The 17,857-nt window shown below is 39.5% G+C and overlaps 1 protein-coding gene across 1 annotated transcript in view; it reads right to left on the bottom strand.

Moving 5' to 3' along the window:
• Positions 1–14,551, bottom strand: part of mllt3 (MLLT3 super elongation complex subunit) — a gene marked incomplete at its 5' end in the record, with an annotated part of 25,204 nt that extends 10,653 nt beyond the window's left edge. The window contains 5 exon segments of the mRNA XM_014034108.1: positions 4,185–4,760; positions 10,636–10,764; positions 11,927–11,965; positions 13,863–14,006; positions 14,469–14,551. Of these exon segments, the coding sequence (XP_013889562.1) occupies positions 4,185–4,760; positions 10,636–10,764; positions 11,927–11,965; positions 13,863–14,006; positions 14,469–14,551 (971 nt within the window).
• Positions 14,552–17,857: the final 3,306 nt, after the last annotated feature.

The raw sequence follows: 17,857 nt of genomic DNA, 5'->3' as shown, positions 1-17,857 counted from the left end.
CACTCAAAGAAATGAAGAGAAAACATTGTGGAAGTCAGTGAATGTTACTTTTATTGACCAAGCACAGGGAGAAAATATGGAATTACCTTCTTCAAGAAGTTTCACAATCCTCTCTTTTGTTTCAAGAGACATTTCTCTTGTTGGAGCCATGSTTCTWYCCACTCCACTTSYTCCAGCAGCCCTCCAAMGTGTCATGACTGCAGGTGTTTTTAACTGCAGACTAACGAGCAGAMCTAATCTGAGGCAGGTGTTCATTTCGGGAAAGGGAATTGACTGGGTGTGTCCTTATTTTCTACCTCCAAWTTGAGTGATTCCATACTTTTTRCCTCAGAATTGAGTGAGGAAATGAGTCTTGCTTCTACTTTTGTAGCTGAACTTTGAAGAGTTTGCAGGGGTGTCTGACTTGCATTTAATCCAGCATGTGCTGACAAAATTTAGAGAAGTTGTTGTCCAGATCCCTAAAAATCACTGGGGTACGTGCGTGTATTATCAGGTAATGGAAGGTACAAGAAGTGMCAGCAGCATGAATAACTTAAAAACTCCCCTAAATAAGGAAATTCTATGAGAGTCTGTGTTTTATACAGGATTATATCTTGTTTGGTAAATTCTATGATTCCGTCTGCATTTTCTGCATTGTTAAAATCATAGGGCCCAATTGTCACAATCCGGTTCTTTTGAGACTATTAATTGTATTTTAAATGTGCCTCAGTCTGCTAGCCTGGAAGGCTCTGTAGACACCTGTAATAAGTTTAGCAGGTATTTCATTAAAAAAGTTGAGTCAACCAGGGCATCCATTCCACACTCCACAGTTGATCCCTCTGTCTTTGTCCCTTGCTCTGCTGTCTTCAGTCAGTTTGAGACTTTTTCTATTGCATTTTTAAAGGACATTGTTGATCATAAGAGACCCTCAGGTTCCCCTYCTGATCTTTTTCCTGCATCYTTTTTTAAAGAAATCTTTCATCTGTAGGTCCCTCGGTTCTTGCTATTATAAATAGCAGTATTGCTACCAGTGAATTCCAGATGTTTTTTAACATGCGGTAGTGAAACCATTAATAAAAAAAAAACCTAGACTTGACCCTGCAGTTGGTGCAAATTTTAGACCAATTTCAAAACTTCCATTTATTTCTAAAATTTTGGAGAAAATAGTTTTTATTCAATTGAGCCCCTTTTAAATGGGAATGGAATTTTTGAAACTTTTCAGTCTGGTTTTAAACACTTACACAGCACTGAAATGGCTCTGGTGAGGGTTTACAATGATWTTCTTCTGGCAAATGACTCTGGTCAATTTGTGGTCCTGGTACTTCWGGACCTGACTGCYGCTTTTGATACTGTTGACCACAGRATCCTGTTGTCACGTTTAGAACACTGGGTTGGGATCACAGGAGCAGCACTAGATTGGTTTCATTCCTACCTAAGTCACAGATGTTTTAGTGTTAATGTTGGAAACTTCTTTTCTGCCTCAGAGCCTCTTTACTGTGGGGTTCCACAGGGATCAYTTCTTGGACCACTTTTGTTTTCTTTGTACCTGCTTCCTTTAGGGTCTGTTCTAAGGAAACATGGTCTGTCTTTTCATTGCAATGCTGATGATTGTCAAATCTACCTGCCCTTGAAACCTGACAATAGAGCTTGCTCTACCCAGTTGTTATTAAAATGTATTTATGACATTAAGGATTGGATGGCTGCAAATTTTTAAAGTTTTACTCTACTCTTTTTAAGGTTTAATGACAGGAAAACTGAAGTTATTGTGTTTAGCCCTAGTTCTACTGCTGACACCTTTCCATTTAATTTTGGCTCTCTTCAGTTGTATTTGAAGCAGTCTGTTGTAAATCTGTGAATGATTTTAGACTCTGATTTGAAGTTTAACAAGCAGATCAACTGTTTAGCAGAAAAGTTTTTTTCAGCTAAGACAGATAGCCAAGCTCAAGCCAATATTGACTAGACTTTACCTTGAGAGAATAGTACATACTTTTATTACTAGTTGATTAGATCAGGGGTTCTTAACCTTTTTGACCTCGGGGCCCAATTTGTTGAACGTAAAGTGGCACAAGGCCCAGTCAGACATTACCAATGTGTGGATCAAAATGATAATTATTCTGAATCTTGGTTTAATTTTTATTGTATTTACATCATAACTAAACTATCATAACTAACATAACTAAATTAAATACACTTACAGTTTGAAAGTAAAACTCCTGTCAAATAATCACAAGACATGATGATAACAAACGTTTTTATATTGTAACCTGCCCAAAACAATTATTTGAACAAACAGTTCAATGGCCAGAACTCTGCAGTTTTCACTCATTTACAGGCCAGCGGTCACTCTTTCAGAGATGAGGATGTTCTCATTCTTGATAGAGAGGAACGTTGGTTTGAGAGAGGAGTAAAAGAAGCCATTTTTGTGAAGAAAGACCGTCCGTCATTAAACAGAGGTGGGGGCCTCCGTTTTCAGCTGTCCCCCTGCTACAGCGCTGCCATTGGCAGTATCACTCCACCCCCTGTTAACGAAAGGTATTAATTAGGGTGAACGATGGCCATGTGATGTGAGTATCAGTCACCTGGAGGCAGGACTCAAAAGCCTGAATTTTGCCTGAAACTCTCAGACTGAAGAAGTCTCTTGGAAGAGAGACGAAACGTTTCATTAAAGAAGAACCCGTCCAGAGGACCTATACAATTTTTTTTCCTTACATTAAAAATATTTTAAAAATTAATTTGATAAAGTGCAAATTAAAATACAGCTGTATCTGCAACTGTATTTCATAATGTTTTGAACTTTTAAAATAGTGCCTGGTAAAAACAGAAGCTGCTCTTCATATTAGTGACAAACTTTGGCTGTTTTTGATGGGTTACCTTCATTTTTGTTTCTACTTTTAATTTAAAATAAGTTTCCATTCACGGCAGGTTTCTAAGGTTCTTCTTCTACATATTAACAAAGTTGTTAAACATCTGAGTGGCGCACTACTGCTACTAGTGGTGAGAAAGTGCATTGCACCTTATTCAAAATCAHTGDYGTCCCACGGCCCTCTGCGGCCCAAAGTTAAAAACTGTTGTTCTTTTGAGGCCCTCAAGGTGGCGCTCACGGCCCACAGGTTAAGAATCTCTGGATTAGATTACTGCAATGCACTTCATGTTGGGATCAGTCAGGTCTCCCTTTCACGTCTTCAACTTGTTCAGAATGCTGCAGCTCAACTTATAACAGGAACTCGTAGGTTTGGGCATYTGTCACCGATCTTATCCTCCCTTCACTAGCTCCCGGTACACTACAGAATAGATTTTAAAATTCTCCTGCTCACTTACAAATGCCAACATGGTTTTGCACCCTCTTATCTCACTGATCTACTTCAYCCATACAGTCCTTCTCGGGCACTAAGATCTTCTGATCAGCTGCTTTTGGTCATTCCTAAGACCAGGCTGAAACTGAGGGGAGATTGAGCTTTTTCAGTTGTGGCTCCCAAGCTTTGGCACAATCTACCCCCCAATGTTAGACAGGCCTAGTCACTTCCTGTTTTTAAATCTCTATTAAAAACACACCTGTTTTTGCAGATTTTTGATTAATTGTGAGTTATGTATTTGTTGTTGGTGTTTTATCTTTTATATTTTTAAGAATGTTGTTTGCTTTTATATTGATCTTTGCCTTGTGTTCAGCACTTTGGTGACAACTTGTTGTTTTTAAATGTGCTTTATTAATAAACTTGATGATGATGATGATAATTCAGTTTTACAAAAATTCACCTAAGATTAGGTGAGGTAGTAGCTGAGAGTCATTCACAACACATATTTTCAAGTACTARTTATTGTGCATGATGTTTGCCTAAAACTTTTGCTTCACCRYTTGGAGTCAATGCTGTTTGTTAGCAAAAAGGGCTCATGAAAWACTGGACATATTTATCACTGGATGTCCACCAACAACTGATWAACCTTCAGAGTCAACTTAATTCAAGGTAAACGCCACAACTAATCAACAWGAACCAACACAAAAATGTCTGTAACTCAGTCAGTTCTGCAGATACTGATTTCRAGACGTGAAAGTAGCTGAGAGTCATTAATAACATTCCTGGAGTGTGGCATCTTGAGGTCTCACATGTGATCATGCATGTTTTTTTAGGGTATGACCCTAACATCCAAAAATGTTTATACCCCTGGTTTAGTCAACAATGTGGAAGTGAAAAATGTGCTCTACTTACATCTGATTTGGACTGGTCCTCCATGTCAGAGTCATTGGGGTCAACCAGGTCCTGGATCGGAGGAAGGTTAGATCCTTTTCTGCGCTCTGCCTCGTTACCCTCTAAGCGTAATTTATTAGTCCCCATTTGTAATCGATCCTTCAAGAGCTTTTTATCCAAATGCTGACTGTCTGAGCTTGATATCAGCGTTCCTGATGAATCCAGAATTGCWTTCTTGCGTTTTTTTGCCATGAGGTCATCAGTGTCCAGAGAGGATAGGCGCTTGTTAAGCCCTGACCCATGGGTCATTCTCTCGTTTCGATGCTCCTTGGAGAAAGACCTGGGTTCCTTGATGCCTGTCTTAGGGTTGTTATCTCTAAGTGGTTGGTTCTCTTTGGGTTTTCGTGAAGATTCTTTGGGGACTTTGCTGGGTTCCCAGCTTGAGTCTCTGAAGGCACTTTTGGGCTCTTTTAGGTCTTTTGGAGGCTTGTCTTTGTGGTCCTTGGAGGGTTTGTGGAGTTTGGAAAAGCTGCTGCTGTTAGTGCTGGTGGTTGTGGCTGTTGTGAGGAGTGCAGTCCCACCTCCTTTGGAGCCATCCTGATGATAAAAACACAAGAAATGCAATTTTAGCTAGTGATGATGAAGAACTGAACAATAAACTATTAGTTAGGATGTCTCAGTTGCTAAAGGTGAAAGAGCAGAAATATTTTTGCTCTCGTCTTTGTGCATGTTAGTTTGTCTCTCTGTTCGCAAAATATTTCATGAACTTTGGCATCAACCTGATTTAAGATYGCAACCACAGCTACGTGACCTCACAATACATGAAATAATTAAACCACTGAATTTTACGAATAATGAACTCAAACATGGCGCCGTAGCAAAATGTCATTATTAAGGCATACTTCATCTGATTGGCTCCACAGAGTCCATTGAGAATCTTTGGGATGTGCTGGAGAAGGCTTTGTGCAGCYGTCAGAGTTTACCATCATCAATTCAAGATCTTGGTGAAAAATTAATGCAACACTGGATGGAAATAAATCTTGAGACATTGCAGAAGCTTATAGAAACCATGCCACAGCGAATGTGTGCCATAATCAAAGATGAAGGTGGTTCAATTAAATATTAGAGTGTGTGCCTTTTTTTATGCTTACATTTTTTTGGCCAGGCAGTGTAAATCTACAGCTGGTTAAAGTTTGGAGCCAACATATTCAGTAAGAATTTACAATAATARATGACACTGTGCATGCCATTTACAAGGTAAGACCAAAACTTATATGTCATCATTTCTCAGCCAAAATGGTCTAAATTTAAAACTCCAGCATCAAAGAAGGTGAGTGATATGAAGTCTTCCAAGAAATACTAAACATGAGTGTAAATTTGTTAGCTTTTGTACATGCATAAAAAATTTATATCATACACAAAAATTAAATAAAACAAAAAACAGATAGAAAATTTTGAGCAAAATCTTTGTGGATTACTAAAGTGCCAAAAAGGGGTAATCAAGACAAAAAAGAAAAAACAACCTTTTAGTTCAAAAGGATTAGGACACAAGGAAAAAGGAAATCCCTCTTTAGGTCAGTGGGCAAACATAAGGAGGGAAAGAAATATCACTGGCTGACATTTCGATGGACTTAATCCTAAAACCACTGATTGGCCACGTAATATAATTCAATGTTGTGAAAAACATGGAAACACTGCCATCATTTAGAGTTAAAAACAGATATATTGGGAGAAAGAGTCTTATTTTTTATGTGAACTTTAAAATAATTTTAAAAATGAAGGAAAAAAACTCAGGCAGCTAGATCAACAATAGCTTAATTCTCTGCCTTTAGCACAAAAGAAAACATACACACCACCCCAGATTCTGTGAAAAGAACCCCATTCTTGAAAGAAAATAAAAAGAGTCTTCTTAGCTCCCATCTATGGGCTTAAACAGCAAACTTAGAACTTCTTTTGAGCGGACCTGTTCAGTGTGTGAGGAAGCCTTTTACTCAACTTTAAAAAGACAAAGTGGAAGAAGAAGGAAATACATTTGTTTTAACGACAGGGGCCATTTGTCCCGAGGTCTCACCTCTAGCCCTGTTGTCAATATTTCACAAACGCAGTAAACCCATTAAAGTAGTCTAGACGACCAGTTGTGTTACAACTGTCCGCTACCACCTCTAAAACCTTTCATTTTGTCTATTGGCTGGTGACCCCAGGGGCCTCGAGATGTACAGCTGCTGGCTCATTCATAACTTCAGTCAAGCCCTCCGTTGCAGTAAAGCCGTCTACCTCTGTTGTAGGTTGACAAAAAAAGAGTTGGTTAAGTGCTCTGGATAGAATACACAGTTTTTCTTGCTTATCAACATTGAACATATGACTATCACAGACTTGTAACAAAATCTTGGAACAAAAATGTCCACTGAAAACTGAAGTTTACATTTTAATATTTGCACAGAAGTTCACTTAAAGTTCCAAAATGCTGTACGAGAAAGGATAAGTTGAGTGTGGTCTTTTAAACATTCTCTAAAACAATACATTTTGGAAAGTATTACAAGGGGACTACTGACAGGGCATGTATACACTTGACCAATAAAATCCATGCATGAAACTCTAATAAGACAATATAATAAGTTATACAGTACACTGCCCNTTTTCATTAACAAAAATCTCAAAGTGCTACAAAAAAAATCTCTGTTAAAAGTAATTAAAACCGATGATAAAATCATGCAGAGGAATAAGTTTGATTAAAAGGAAAAGTCTTCAAGCCTTTTTTAAAGTCATCCAATGATTGCGGTGCTCTCAGGCAGTCAGGGACACCTGAATTTCCCTTCGGGGGGACAATAAAGGCTATTTCTATTCTATTCTAATATTTCTGGAAAGAAGTCATTTTGTCCACTTCCTTTGAGGCCAGAGTTTTAAACAGATCCTCTTAAATTCACGAATGAGGAGGCTCTGATTTTCAGTTTAGGAACTAGCAGTGATTTTTAAATATTCAAAGTCTAGTTAAAATGCATCCTTCACAGGTGTTTTCTGTTTTCTTTTAAAAATGGTACCTGGTAGTGACCAAGTTGTTACTCAAAGGCGTTTTTCCAGTTTGGGTGGTATTTTTGACCATCTACCTCCCCTCAAAGAAGGTAAGGAGAACCAGCTGCAGGACCTTGGGTGAATAAAGTAAACTTTGATTCAACTGCATGGACACGGTCATTTTTCAGCAGAGACATGAAACAGGCAACAGCCCTACATCATAAAGCAGCAGATGAGATTATTCATTTGTTCTGCTTTTTAAATGATTTATTGTGCTGCTTACACTTACACTATATCAATTAGCCTTTCATGAGTATATGGACACTACTCCAAATATATTGTCTGCTCCTAATACTGTATTGAATTCTGTATTTTATTATATTTTTCCTATATTCTTTGTATTTTCATCTTTTGTTATATTTTATACCTACTGCACCTTTACACTGAAGCAAATTCCTTGTCTGTGAATCCTGTTCATTGACAATAGCAATAAAACTGATTCTGATATGACAAAACAAGCCCACACTGTGATAGGCATGAATCACCCCAAGTTGGTCTTAAATTGCTAGAGGTAAGTGGTCGGTGGAGGGTTAGACGCTATCTCTTAGACTGGATCTATAATTTCAGTAAATACCTCGCTATTTCAGAGAAACCTTTAAACATGTCCAGTCTGATGTGACATCACATAATCTCACATGTTAGCACATGAAGTATCTGTTAAGAAAGACTCAGCTGGTACCACACCAAATCTCAAACCATTATCTGTAAACTACTTACAGTAATTTTTGTACCTACTAGGGTCAGTTGGTTGTGGCGGCGATCTTGAATGAGGTTGAAACCAAAAGTAAATGATTTGTAGTTATTTGTTTCATTAAAATCTGCTGAAAGTCTCTGATATATTCCACATAGACAGGGTTAACTCCAACAATAAATGCAAAAGTTTTAAGTAACAGTCTTGCATAGTAAGTAGCACTAAGTGTACACTTTGTTCCAAATTATTATGCACATTGTATTTATTTTTTTTGACACCTGTGATGGTTGGTTTGCCAGGTGAGTCCAATTAAAGATAAAACTATAGAAGGTTGTTCCACATTATTATGTAGACCACCATTTTCAAACAATATGGGAAAGAAAAAGGATCTCTGCTGCAGAAAAGTATGTAATAGTTTGTGCAGATAAAGACTCAATGGGAAAGGTTTCTGCTAGACAATTACATCAGATTCATATCAAAGCAGCTACTAAAATGCCATTACAAAGCAGCAAACAGATATCTGAAGTTGCTGGCGCCTCTAGAGTCCTTTTAACAACAAGGTGTAGGATCCTCTCTACAGATTGCCACTTTGCCATGGTGGAGAATCTTGTGTGTTCCAATGAACCTGAGAGGAATGCCATCTGGAGCTTTGGTCCAGGTAGGGTCACTCTTGGCTTTAAGGTTTAAGGGGAGGTTTCAGACAAAGTGCGATCCAAACAGACCTCAACGGCAGAACTGGGTGAGTGTCACAGTAATTCACAATGACAGTGATAGCGGATGGAGGTTGCAACAGAGGGTGGTCCCCAGTCATCATGGATTCCATGCCATAGTATCCTGACCCCTCTCTGCCAAAGACTGTGTGGTAACTGCAGGCACATCAATCTCCCCATGTTCAACATCTCATGCAGGCATTCTCCCAAAGGGGAACTAGTCCATTTTACACCCTGAATTGCTCTGAGAGGTCATAAGAAAAAGTATAAGGACAACATAAAGACAAACATCAAAAATTTTCTTTACTGTCCTTAAGAACTGGGAGGAAACAGCAACCAACAGGAAGACATGGAGAAGACTGGTCTGTGAAGAAACTGCACTGTAAATGACAACACTGTGCTGCAGCAGACAAGCGCAGACACCAGAAAATAGGGCCACCACCAAAAAGGCCCAACTTCAACCCACCACCACTCACTCATGTCCACACTACACAAAAATATGCGGCTCCAGGATCTGCCTTTTCACACACTCGAAGACTCACAAGAACCAAAACCGAGGACAATCATACTCGACTTCCAAGTGACCGCCAATGARYATGTAGGATCTTCCAGATGCTTGCAGTTATGCATAAACCTTCCATTTGGCCACAACTAACCAATGCTAACAAAATGAAACAGGTGCAGTGGGCCCAGAAGTACATTACGACTCATTTTCAAACCGTCTTGCTCACTGATGAGTGCTGTGCAGCCCTGGATGGTTCAAATGGATMGAGTGGTGGATGGTTGGTGGACAGCTACCATGTCCCAACAAGGCTGTGATGTCAGCAAGGAGGAGGCAGTGTCATGTTCTGGGCTTYAACCATGGGGAGAGAGCTGGTTGACCACTTTAAGGTCTCTGAAGTTGAGAAACTGATCCCTGAAAAGTWTATGGAATTTCTGACTGACCGATTTTGTCCATGGTACCAAAAGAAGAACTATGCTTTCAGTAACAAAATCATCAATCAAATTCACCATATTAGGACCGTCGGTCTTTGGTCCTCAAAAGGACTATTGATCTTGACAAAGGCCCTAAAAGGGTAACAAAAAACAGGTAAACACACACACACACACAGGCCAAACTATTATCACCTACCTTTCATTTTCAGGTGGTGGGTGAAAGTTAGTTCTCATCTGGCACTTTTAAAGGTTATATTTTTACTCAATAATGTGCATTGCCCCTTTTCAATAAATAATCATAAACAAATATCTGAATTATGTGTACAATACATCTGAAAGTGTGAAGCTCTGAGTTATCCAAGTCGACAGTTTCTTCCAAATTCAACTCTGAAACAAGGTTTTATTTCATAATATAAGTTATGGTAAATTTTAACTCTAACTTTATTTATTTACTTTTAAAATTTGTTTTGCAGTAAATCTCATAACAATCATTTGAGGCAAGGCTTCTTGCCTCAGTTGAGGAGAGTGCAAGTGGATGCGTAAGTATGACCTCGTGCACCACAAGTAATTTATCACACACACTGTTTAGACTGAAAGTGTTTCCATGTGAAAAGGGCCTCACCTAAARAGGCTCAACAATGACACAGTTTAAAAGGACTAAAAATAGCTCATAATGGAAACAACATGCCACTGTATTTACATATACAGTATTTCACATTTTCTTCTTTCTCAGAAAACATTTGATATCTTACAGAAACTCCAGTTGTGTCCTCCCACAAATTWGTCTTGACCAATCAAAATAATAATAAAAAAAAGAATTAGATCTAAATAAAACAGGTGTATGGACATGTAAGGACTTTTGTTTGGGTCGTGGCCAATTTATCCTTTGCATAAGTTGAATCTGGGTCTTAGAGTTTAAATATCTTGGACATCACTGAATCTCTCAAATACTGTATGTTTGTATGATTAGGGGACTYGGAGGGGCTACAGATTTCCAGAGCTGGGTGAGACAGAGAGAAAATACAGTGGAGACCTATCAGCTCTGGGGTGTACCTGCAACACTGACCTTTGAACTGTGGAAGCTCTTGCTTCTCTTTGGGTCYGAGGAGGAGGATGTCAGTGAGCTGTTGGGAAGTGTTGGCAGCTTGAGGTGCTGACTGAACAGAGAGGTCGATCCCTCCTGCATCACCATCACCTGCCAGAGGAAGAGCAACAAGCAGCATGATCAAATTCTGTTGTCAGAGGGTATTAGGCAGACTGTTGATGAGTCTCTGCAAAGTGTTGAGCTACACCAGATAGAAAATGTCCTGTTGATGCTGACCTGGAGGATAAACTATCTGACCCCGCTTGGGAGGTACCTAAATATGATGACGGTACACAAGAAATGTGATGCTATGAGTCACGTGAGGAAAAGCAACATATTTCCACAAGGCTGCTGTGAACACTGGGACATAAACATTTCAGAAGACGCCCCATGTTGTTACTGATGTGTGTTCTGACCACCTCATCTCATTCAGTGGGAGCAGAAACACCCGTCTGTCACACCTCCGAGCARGGTAAAGAACAAACAAATAAAGAAATCTCAGCGAGGTTAGTGGCAGACACATTACTTCAATGCATTGTAAGAGTATTGATATTTGCATGTTGCTTCCTCTGTACAGTTGTGTATTGTGTCCACTTTTTTACGTTGATTCTTTTTGAAGACATGCTGCCAGTGCAACGCACAAGTGTTGCTTGTTGTGATCATCCACACAAGGGAAAATTTAAAGCACTTTAGCCTAGGCCTATAGTTGTGCATTATCTGGGTAAACTACCAAATAACTATGCAGCAGCATCAAAACAGCAGAAGTCACAAATCTTTTTAATCCTTCACAATAAGATTATTCAACATGTGAACTTTGCATTGGCAAGAAAACCCTCTTTTAAAACATTTGAAATTTATCACAATCACACAACAGATAAGCTGCAGCAGTGTCACACAAGACTAAGACACTACAACAACAGCAACAATGTTGCTGCACTAAYCTACATAACATATATGATTCATTCTTACAGGAACATTACATGTGTGTTACTGACATTACATGCACCTATCTGGTACATACTGAGCTTTATTATGTGTTGCTATCAAACCAGTTCTAAATATAATTTTTTTTGTACTTTAAACAAATGATGACTTTTTTTTTAAAATCAGTTAGGTGTTAATAGTGTGACGTCTCATACTGCTGTAGACACTAGAAGTGAGGTAACCTATTACAGTGCAGACAAWGTCTGTGCATGGGGACTTTTAGGGGTTAAAACTGGTGAAAACATGTGACACCCCCACCCCCTAAAACAAGACATGTTGGCAGTCTTACTTTAGATTCTTCTGAACCACGTTTGTGAGGATCTCGTGTCTGTGGACAAACAAATGAAGCACAACGTTATATCTGCACAATAACAAAACAAAAATACAAAACAAAATAACAAATAAAATAAAATAAATGCGTTTAGAACCTGCTCTGTTTTCAGTATTCTTCAATGAAAAAGTCCACATTAATGTAGCACTTTTCAAACCTCACCCAGTAAAGGGTTATAATGGAAAAATGATCATAGATCATAGATGGTTGATTTTAGAATCAAGAATTTTGCTCTGCAGCACAAGTCCGACACGTTGTGTCTTCATCTAGAGCTGTAGTCTTGGAATGCTTTCGGCTTCTTCCACACTCAATGACAATGCTGCTGTGATGTTATAAAATAAATCATCAGAAAGTAGCAGGTGTTTGCAGAGTACTGGCCATCAACATGCATCATAATTCTAGACAAAATGTCCTCACATTCTCTTGTAGTGAACTGAAGTCATGGTTTACGGTAGCTGCCATGTCGTGTTTTTGAAACCAGAGTGTGTGCAGTAGAGATTTTACGTCCCGTCTACTATCTGTGCACAGACATGGTGTTACCTGAACTTGTCTTTAAGTGTGAAATGATTGACTGCCAGGTAAGGGCTGGTTGCCAGTTTAAAAGATGGTAAAACGTCAACATTTTCCTGTATAACATTCCTGCACTGTAAATGTCCTTAAATTTGGTCCCAGAGACAAAGTGTTTGTTTCGTTTTGGTTTGTCTCACCCTCAGATCCAATGGAGACATCATTTAGTTGTGTACAGTAGCCGAGGAAGGAATTCCTCTTAACTTTTATGCTGTTTTAAAATACGTCATTGTTGTTGTAGATTTTAGTGGGTGGATAACCCCGTCAGTCATGACTTGTCTCAGAGAGAAACACCATTTCTTGGTTTGAAGTAACAATCAATTGTGGTAAATGTGGCATGTTAGCAGGCGATAAATGCAGGCACACCGAAGAGACAAATAATATGGCTAATTAACTGCTAACAGCAACTTATCCGACTCTGAACTTTATTTTACAAAGAGCAGATCTGCACAGAGAAAYTACAAAGAACCAGTGCTTTAGAGTTATTAAAAAATTATAAATAAAMATCATTAAAGGGGATCTATTATGCAAAATTCTCATTTTACATGTTTTATAGTTTAATTTGGGTCTGTATTGCTTCTAGAAACAGTTCAAGTGCAAAAAAGAAATAATAATAGTAAATTCTCCCAGACGTTTTTTGACACTATGCAAATGTTTTGTTAGTGTCAGCAAATTAGCTGTTTGGAGAGATCTGCGGATTGTACCGTCACAATCTGGGAAACCTAGCAATGCCTAAGACAAGCCCAGCCCCTCACCTGYCAACCCAAGCAGAGACTCTGCCCACTTCAGGAAGACCACGTTTGTTCTGCTGTTTTTACAACAGCATTTCTGAACTACACAAATTAACAAGTCAGAYAATGTTTGTTTTAGTCTGGAACATYTTTCGCTCCTTGTGTTATCAGCATCTTTTATATATTTACAGAGAARTGGACAGGAACTGCAAGAATAAGTCTTTTCTACTTTAGTAATGAAAGTCAGTAAAAACATTTTGGTGTTATTTTTGGTCAAAGCTACAAAACAGCAGACTCATTAAAGCATGTTAAACCCAGTGAGGTGACAACTATTTAAGTGTTTTGGTTAGAAGCATCATGATGGAAAAAAATCAGAAAATATTTGGAATAGTATAGACGAAGGGCAGAGCCATTAAATGTCAGAAAGAGGCTAAGTAACGTTTTTTTTTTTGTAGAGTTTAAGCATATATTTTAACCTTTTTTTATCATTTTAAGACTGTTTTTAAAAGAATTTCTAAGCATCTACACATTCCTTTAAAAGACATCACTAAGAAGATGAACAACTCGTTGAGTCCCCACGCCCAATRCCATCCTACCCCTCCAGCTTTCAGCAGTTTTTTTCGAAATTCTTCTGTTGGGTTGTTGAAGGTGAGCTTCTCACAGCGGAGATGATTGACAGGCGGGTGACCCTCCAGGTGGAGGAAAAGGTCGTAATCAAAGCGAACTTTCTTCGGTTCTTCCTGYGGAAAAACAGCCACCACCAGGGTTGTGGGGTTGGAAAACAATAAAAATCAGTTTGACAGCAGATCAAGAAAACCATGTTTTATAGCATGGACAACACAGATATTCTATAATGTTTTACTATCTCTAACCTGATTATTTATATCTTCTGATTGTTTCAGTCAATGTAGAACAGCAATKACAAAAGCTGAAGGTTAAACATCCATCTAACACTTTGTATTAAACATTTCAGACAGGTGTTTTTTCTCATAAAGCCATGTCTTTATGAGAAAAAACACCTTTGTCCCAGTATTCAGCCATTTTAAATGAATAAAAACAGAAACTCTAAAGATTCTCACAATCAAAATGATATTAAAAAAAGCTGTTTCTTTAATTTAGGAGATACGAACTGACATGACGTTACATCCAGTTTTTTAAATGTGTAAAATACATCATTTTGGGGACTGAGCTGATTAAAGTACCTTGTTTCTGAAGTAAACTTCAATGGGCAAGATGAAGCCAGCATATCCAGACTCCTCCACTTTATATGGTGGATCCTTACAAACTGAAATGAAAGAAAGACAGATTCATTAAACATCAACTTCAGAACGCAAAGAAAACAATAACATCATTAACATTAGCATCATTTTATTCCCATAGAAAACAAAAACTATCATCCTAGCTGTATTGTTGTTAACTTTGACTTGACAGCAGAAGAGAGATTCCAGCTCATAAATATCTTCCTGATCCCTCCAGGGTTTCAGCTCAGACAAATAACTGGTAAAAAAAATAACAGTGGAACACAACAGACAACTACAGAAGGTTTAATAAAACATTTAACAGTAAGTCCATCAATCAGTCAAAAGCCAGGCATTGCTTGAATGAATGCATATAACCCGCCATCTTTCACGTGGCAGAGTGGTTAGAGGGGAGTCGTCCTAGAACTGGAAGGTCACCAGTTCGATCCCCCGTTCCAGCTGTCTCAGTTGTTGTGTCCTTGAGCAAGACACTGACCCCCCATTGACTCTGATGTGAGTCCCATCAAGAATCAAGAATCAAGAATCGTTTATTGTCATTCATACACAACATCAGATGCAATGCAGAACGAAATTAGTTTTGAACATCCGTCCGGAGAAACACACACATGACAGACACGGGGGAAGGAATGTCCAGGGCACTGCGCAGCGTGGTGKGCTACCTTGCAGTTTAGAATACACACACATAGGAAGGATGAGTTTAAAAAAGAGCTTTGATCCTGTGTTTAATTTAAAAACAGAAAACACATGACCATCACACAAAAAAACGACTCTGCAAATAGGAGCAGAGGCAGCTGAGCAGGGAGGGGAGGAGGCGGGGGAGAACAAGTATGGACAGGGGAAGGGATTGCAGAGGAACTGGTGACATCAAGGACAAAGTGCCGGGGACCAATCAGAGACCTCCAAAGTCCAACCAGTTGTTATCAATCGACCACAGTTCACCAGAGTCCATTTCTATGTTCAGAGTTCAGTTCTCTGTTCCAACCGACGTGGCTTCGGACTGGGACCAGATATAGGTGGGGGATGGAGAGAGGGAGGGGGGAGAATCAAGGCTTCCACCCACACATATCATCCAGGGAGTTTTTATCAGCCTGTGACCAAGGTCACATCTGTGGGGATCCAATGATGGAGTAAGTTCTTTAGAGCAGCAGCAGACTTTTTTTCTCCGCTGCTTAAAGTCTTAACTGTGCCTCTGTGTTGCAAAAATGCCAAATATTCCAGAGTAGTTACCATCTTGCCTCTCCCGTATGAACTTCACCCAGATGTTGCCCTCACTCCTCACGCCGCTGGGCTGCAATCCTAGTTAGAACCACATCCAGTTTGCGATTCAACTCTCCCACCATTAGAGTCTGTGTGTTCACCGTATGAGAGATTCCATCCAGGGATACAGACAGCTTTTCACAGGACTGAATCGCCGTCAGTGCCATTCTCATTTTCCGATAAACCAGAACTCCTCCACAGCCAAACAGCAGGAATCCGATTATCATAAATCCAAATATGAAAACATCTACGACGTCCTCAATGGAAAGAGGTGCCAGGCAGATCAGGTTCCAACCCCCKCAGCTGGCTGAAACTCGCCCGGCCGCGACCGTTCCACTGGGACAAGAGCTCTCCCCGCGCTCTAATCTCAGAGTGGAGAAAATGGTATCAATTGCATTCAGAGACCAGTTGACCAGATCCATAGTCTTTTGTTGTCGAATGATAGGTAAAAGAAAGGCTTGGTTCAGCAGCGAAGCAGGGAAAAGGAGGGAGGTACGGGAGAAAGAGCAAAAGCGTCCGACTCCTCCGAAGGCCAAGCAGAAACACCAGCGTATGAATGTGATTTAAAGCACTAATTAGTCTCCATAGCATTTGTAAATGTTACTTTTGTAGAGCTCTAATAGAGTGCTGTGTGAATGGGTAAACGAGGATACAGATTGTTGTGTGAAGCACGATGAGTATCCTGGTCGGATGGAAAGGCGCTATATAAGTACAGTCCATGTACCACTTACAGTTTTGTTAAAACCTTGAAAAATAACATCTCATAAAATCTCAGTCTATATGTGTTTCAGGCTGTTTTCACACCTGATAGTCTGGTAGACTCGGTTCAATCGGGGACTAAAACTGCAACACTTGTTGATATTTTCAGCTTGCTTTCACACTGCACCGTGTCAACCAAACCAAACTCAAAAATAGTGACTTTATAAAGGTTTAATAGAGACTTTAGCCATTATTGAATTTCTTTTTTTGTTTTTGGCAAATGTGCCAAACAAACACTCTTCAACGATGAGCTCAGCATGAGAGGAAGATGAGCAGAACCATGGAGAATGTTGTTTTCACGTCTGAGACGGTTTRGTATTAGGCGGAGTGCACCCAGCTTCACAGAAGTGATGGTCGCCTTACACAGACGTCCAGCAAGGTATATGAGTAAGTTTATTACTATTACCTAGAATTCCCCACGCTGTAGTCTGCTTACACATGCATTTAAACAGCACCACAGTTCACTTTATCCAAACCAATACCGTGGTTTTTAGGTGGACCAGAGTTGGCTTTCTTGGTCCACATCAGAATTTGATTTAGGGCTGGGCTATTATTTGATCATGACTATTAATTGAGAAAAAATTCAGATCGATTACTATGATCAGCTGTGAGCCTCTTTACACGATCAAACATGGCGGAAATGTGCGTGACAACAGGCAATCAGAATCCACCTTCTCTGTTTGTAAGTTGCTAGGGGTGATTTCTGTGATGTGGAAAACGCGGAATTGACCAAATAAAAGGGAATCTAGTATAAAAGGCTAGCCTGGTTCTTGCCTTCCTAAGCAGCTCTGCTCAATTCTAGTTTCGCTTCTCTGCTCCGTCTGGGACTTCTTCCATTGAGATGGATTTTGCTGGCAGAGTTTTAGCTGAACCAATCAGAGAACAGAACCTCAATTTTCTGCGCAGTGTCTGCTTGTAGTNGCGACACACACACACTTCAGCAGAGGCCACGCCTCCAGCAAGAATCGCTTCCCTAAAACAGCGAGTCCGGACCCTCTGTACGAAGCAAAGTGAAGGACAAGGGTCTGGTTTTTACCAGGCTAATAAAAGACGGAATCTCACGGAATTCACTTATTTGGGCGAGTTTCTGAGTTATTTTGGCCAGTATCATTCTCTGTACCTTGCAGAGACACACTGCAAACTCCTGGACACTAAATGAGGTGGGAGTTTATCCAAGATTTTGTTGTTTTTGCAGAATCTGACCTGTTATAGTTCTTTATGCTTCATTCTTTTTGTGTGACAAATATAGGGCTGCACCGATTAGTTGAAATAATCGATGACGTCGATTATGTAAATTTGTCGACACAGATTTTTTA

This window comes from Austrofundulus limnaeus, unplaced genomic scaffold, assembly GCF_001266775.1.
Source record: "Austrofundulus limnaeus strain Quisiro unplaced genomic scaffold, Austrofundulus_limnaeus-1.0 Scaffold1971, whole genome shotgun sequence".
In the NCBI taxonomy this organism is placed as follows: Eukaryota; Metazoa; Chordata; class Actinopteri; order Cyprinodontiformes; family Rivulidae; genus Austrofundulus; species Austrofundulus limnaeus.
Note: the sequence above shows the minus strand (reverse complement) of the source record. Positions and strands in the feature narration are given on the sequence as shown.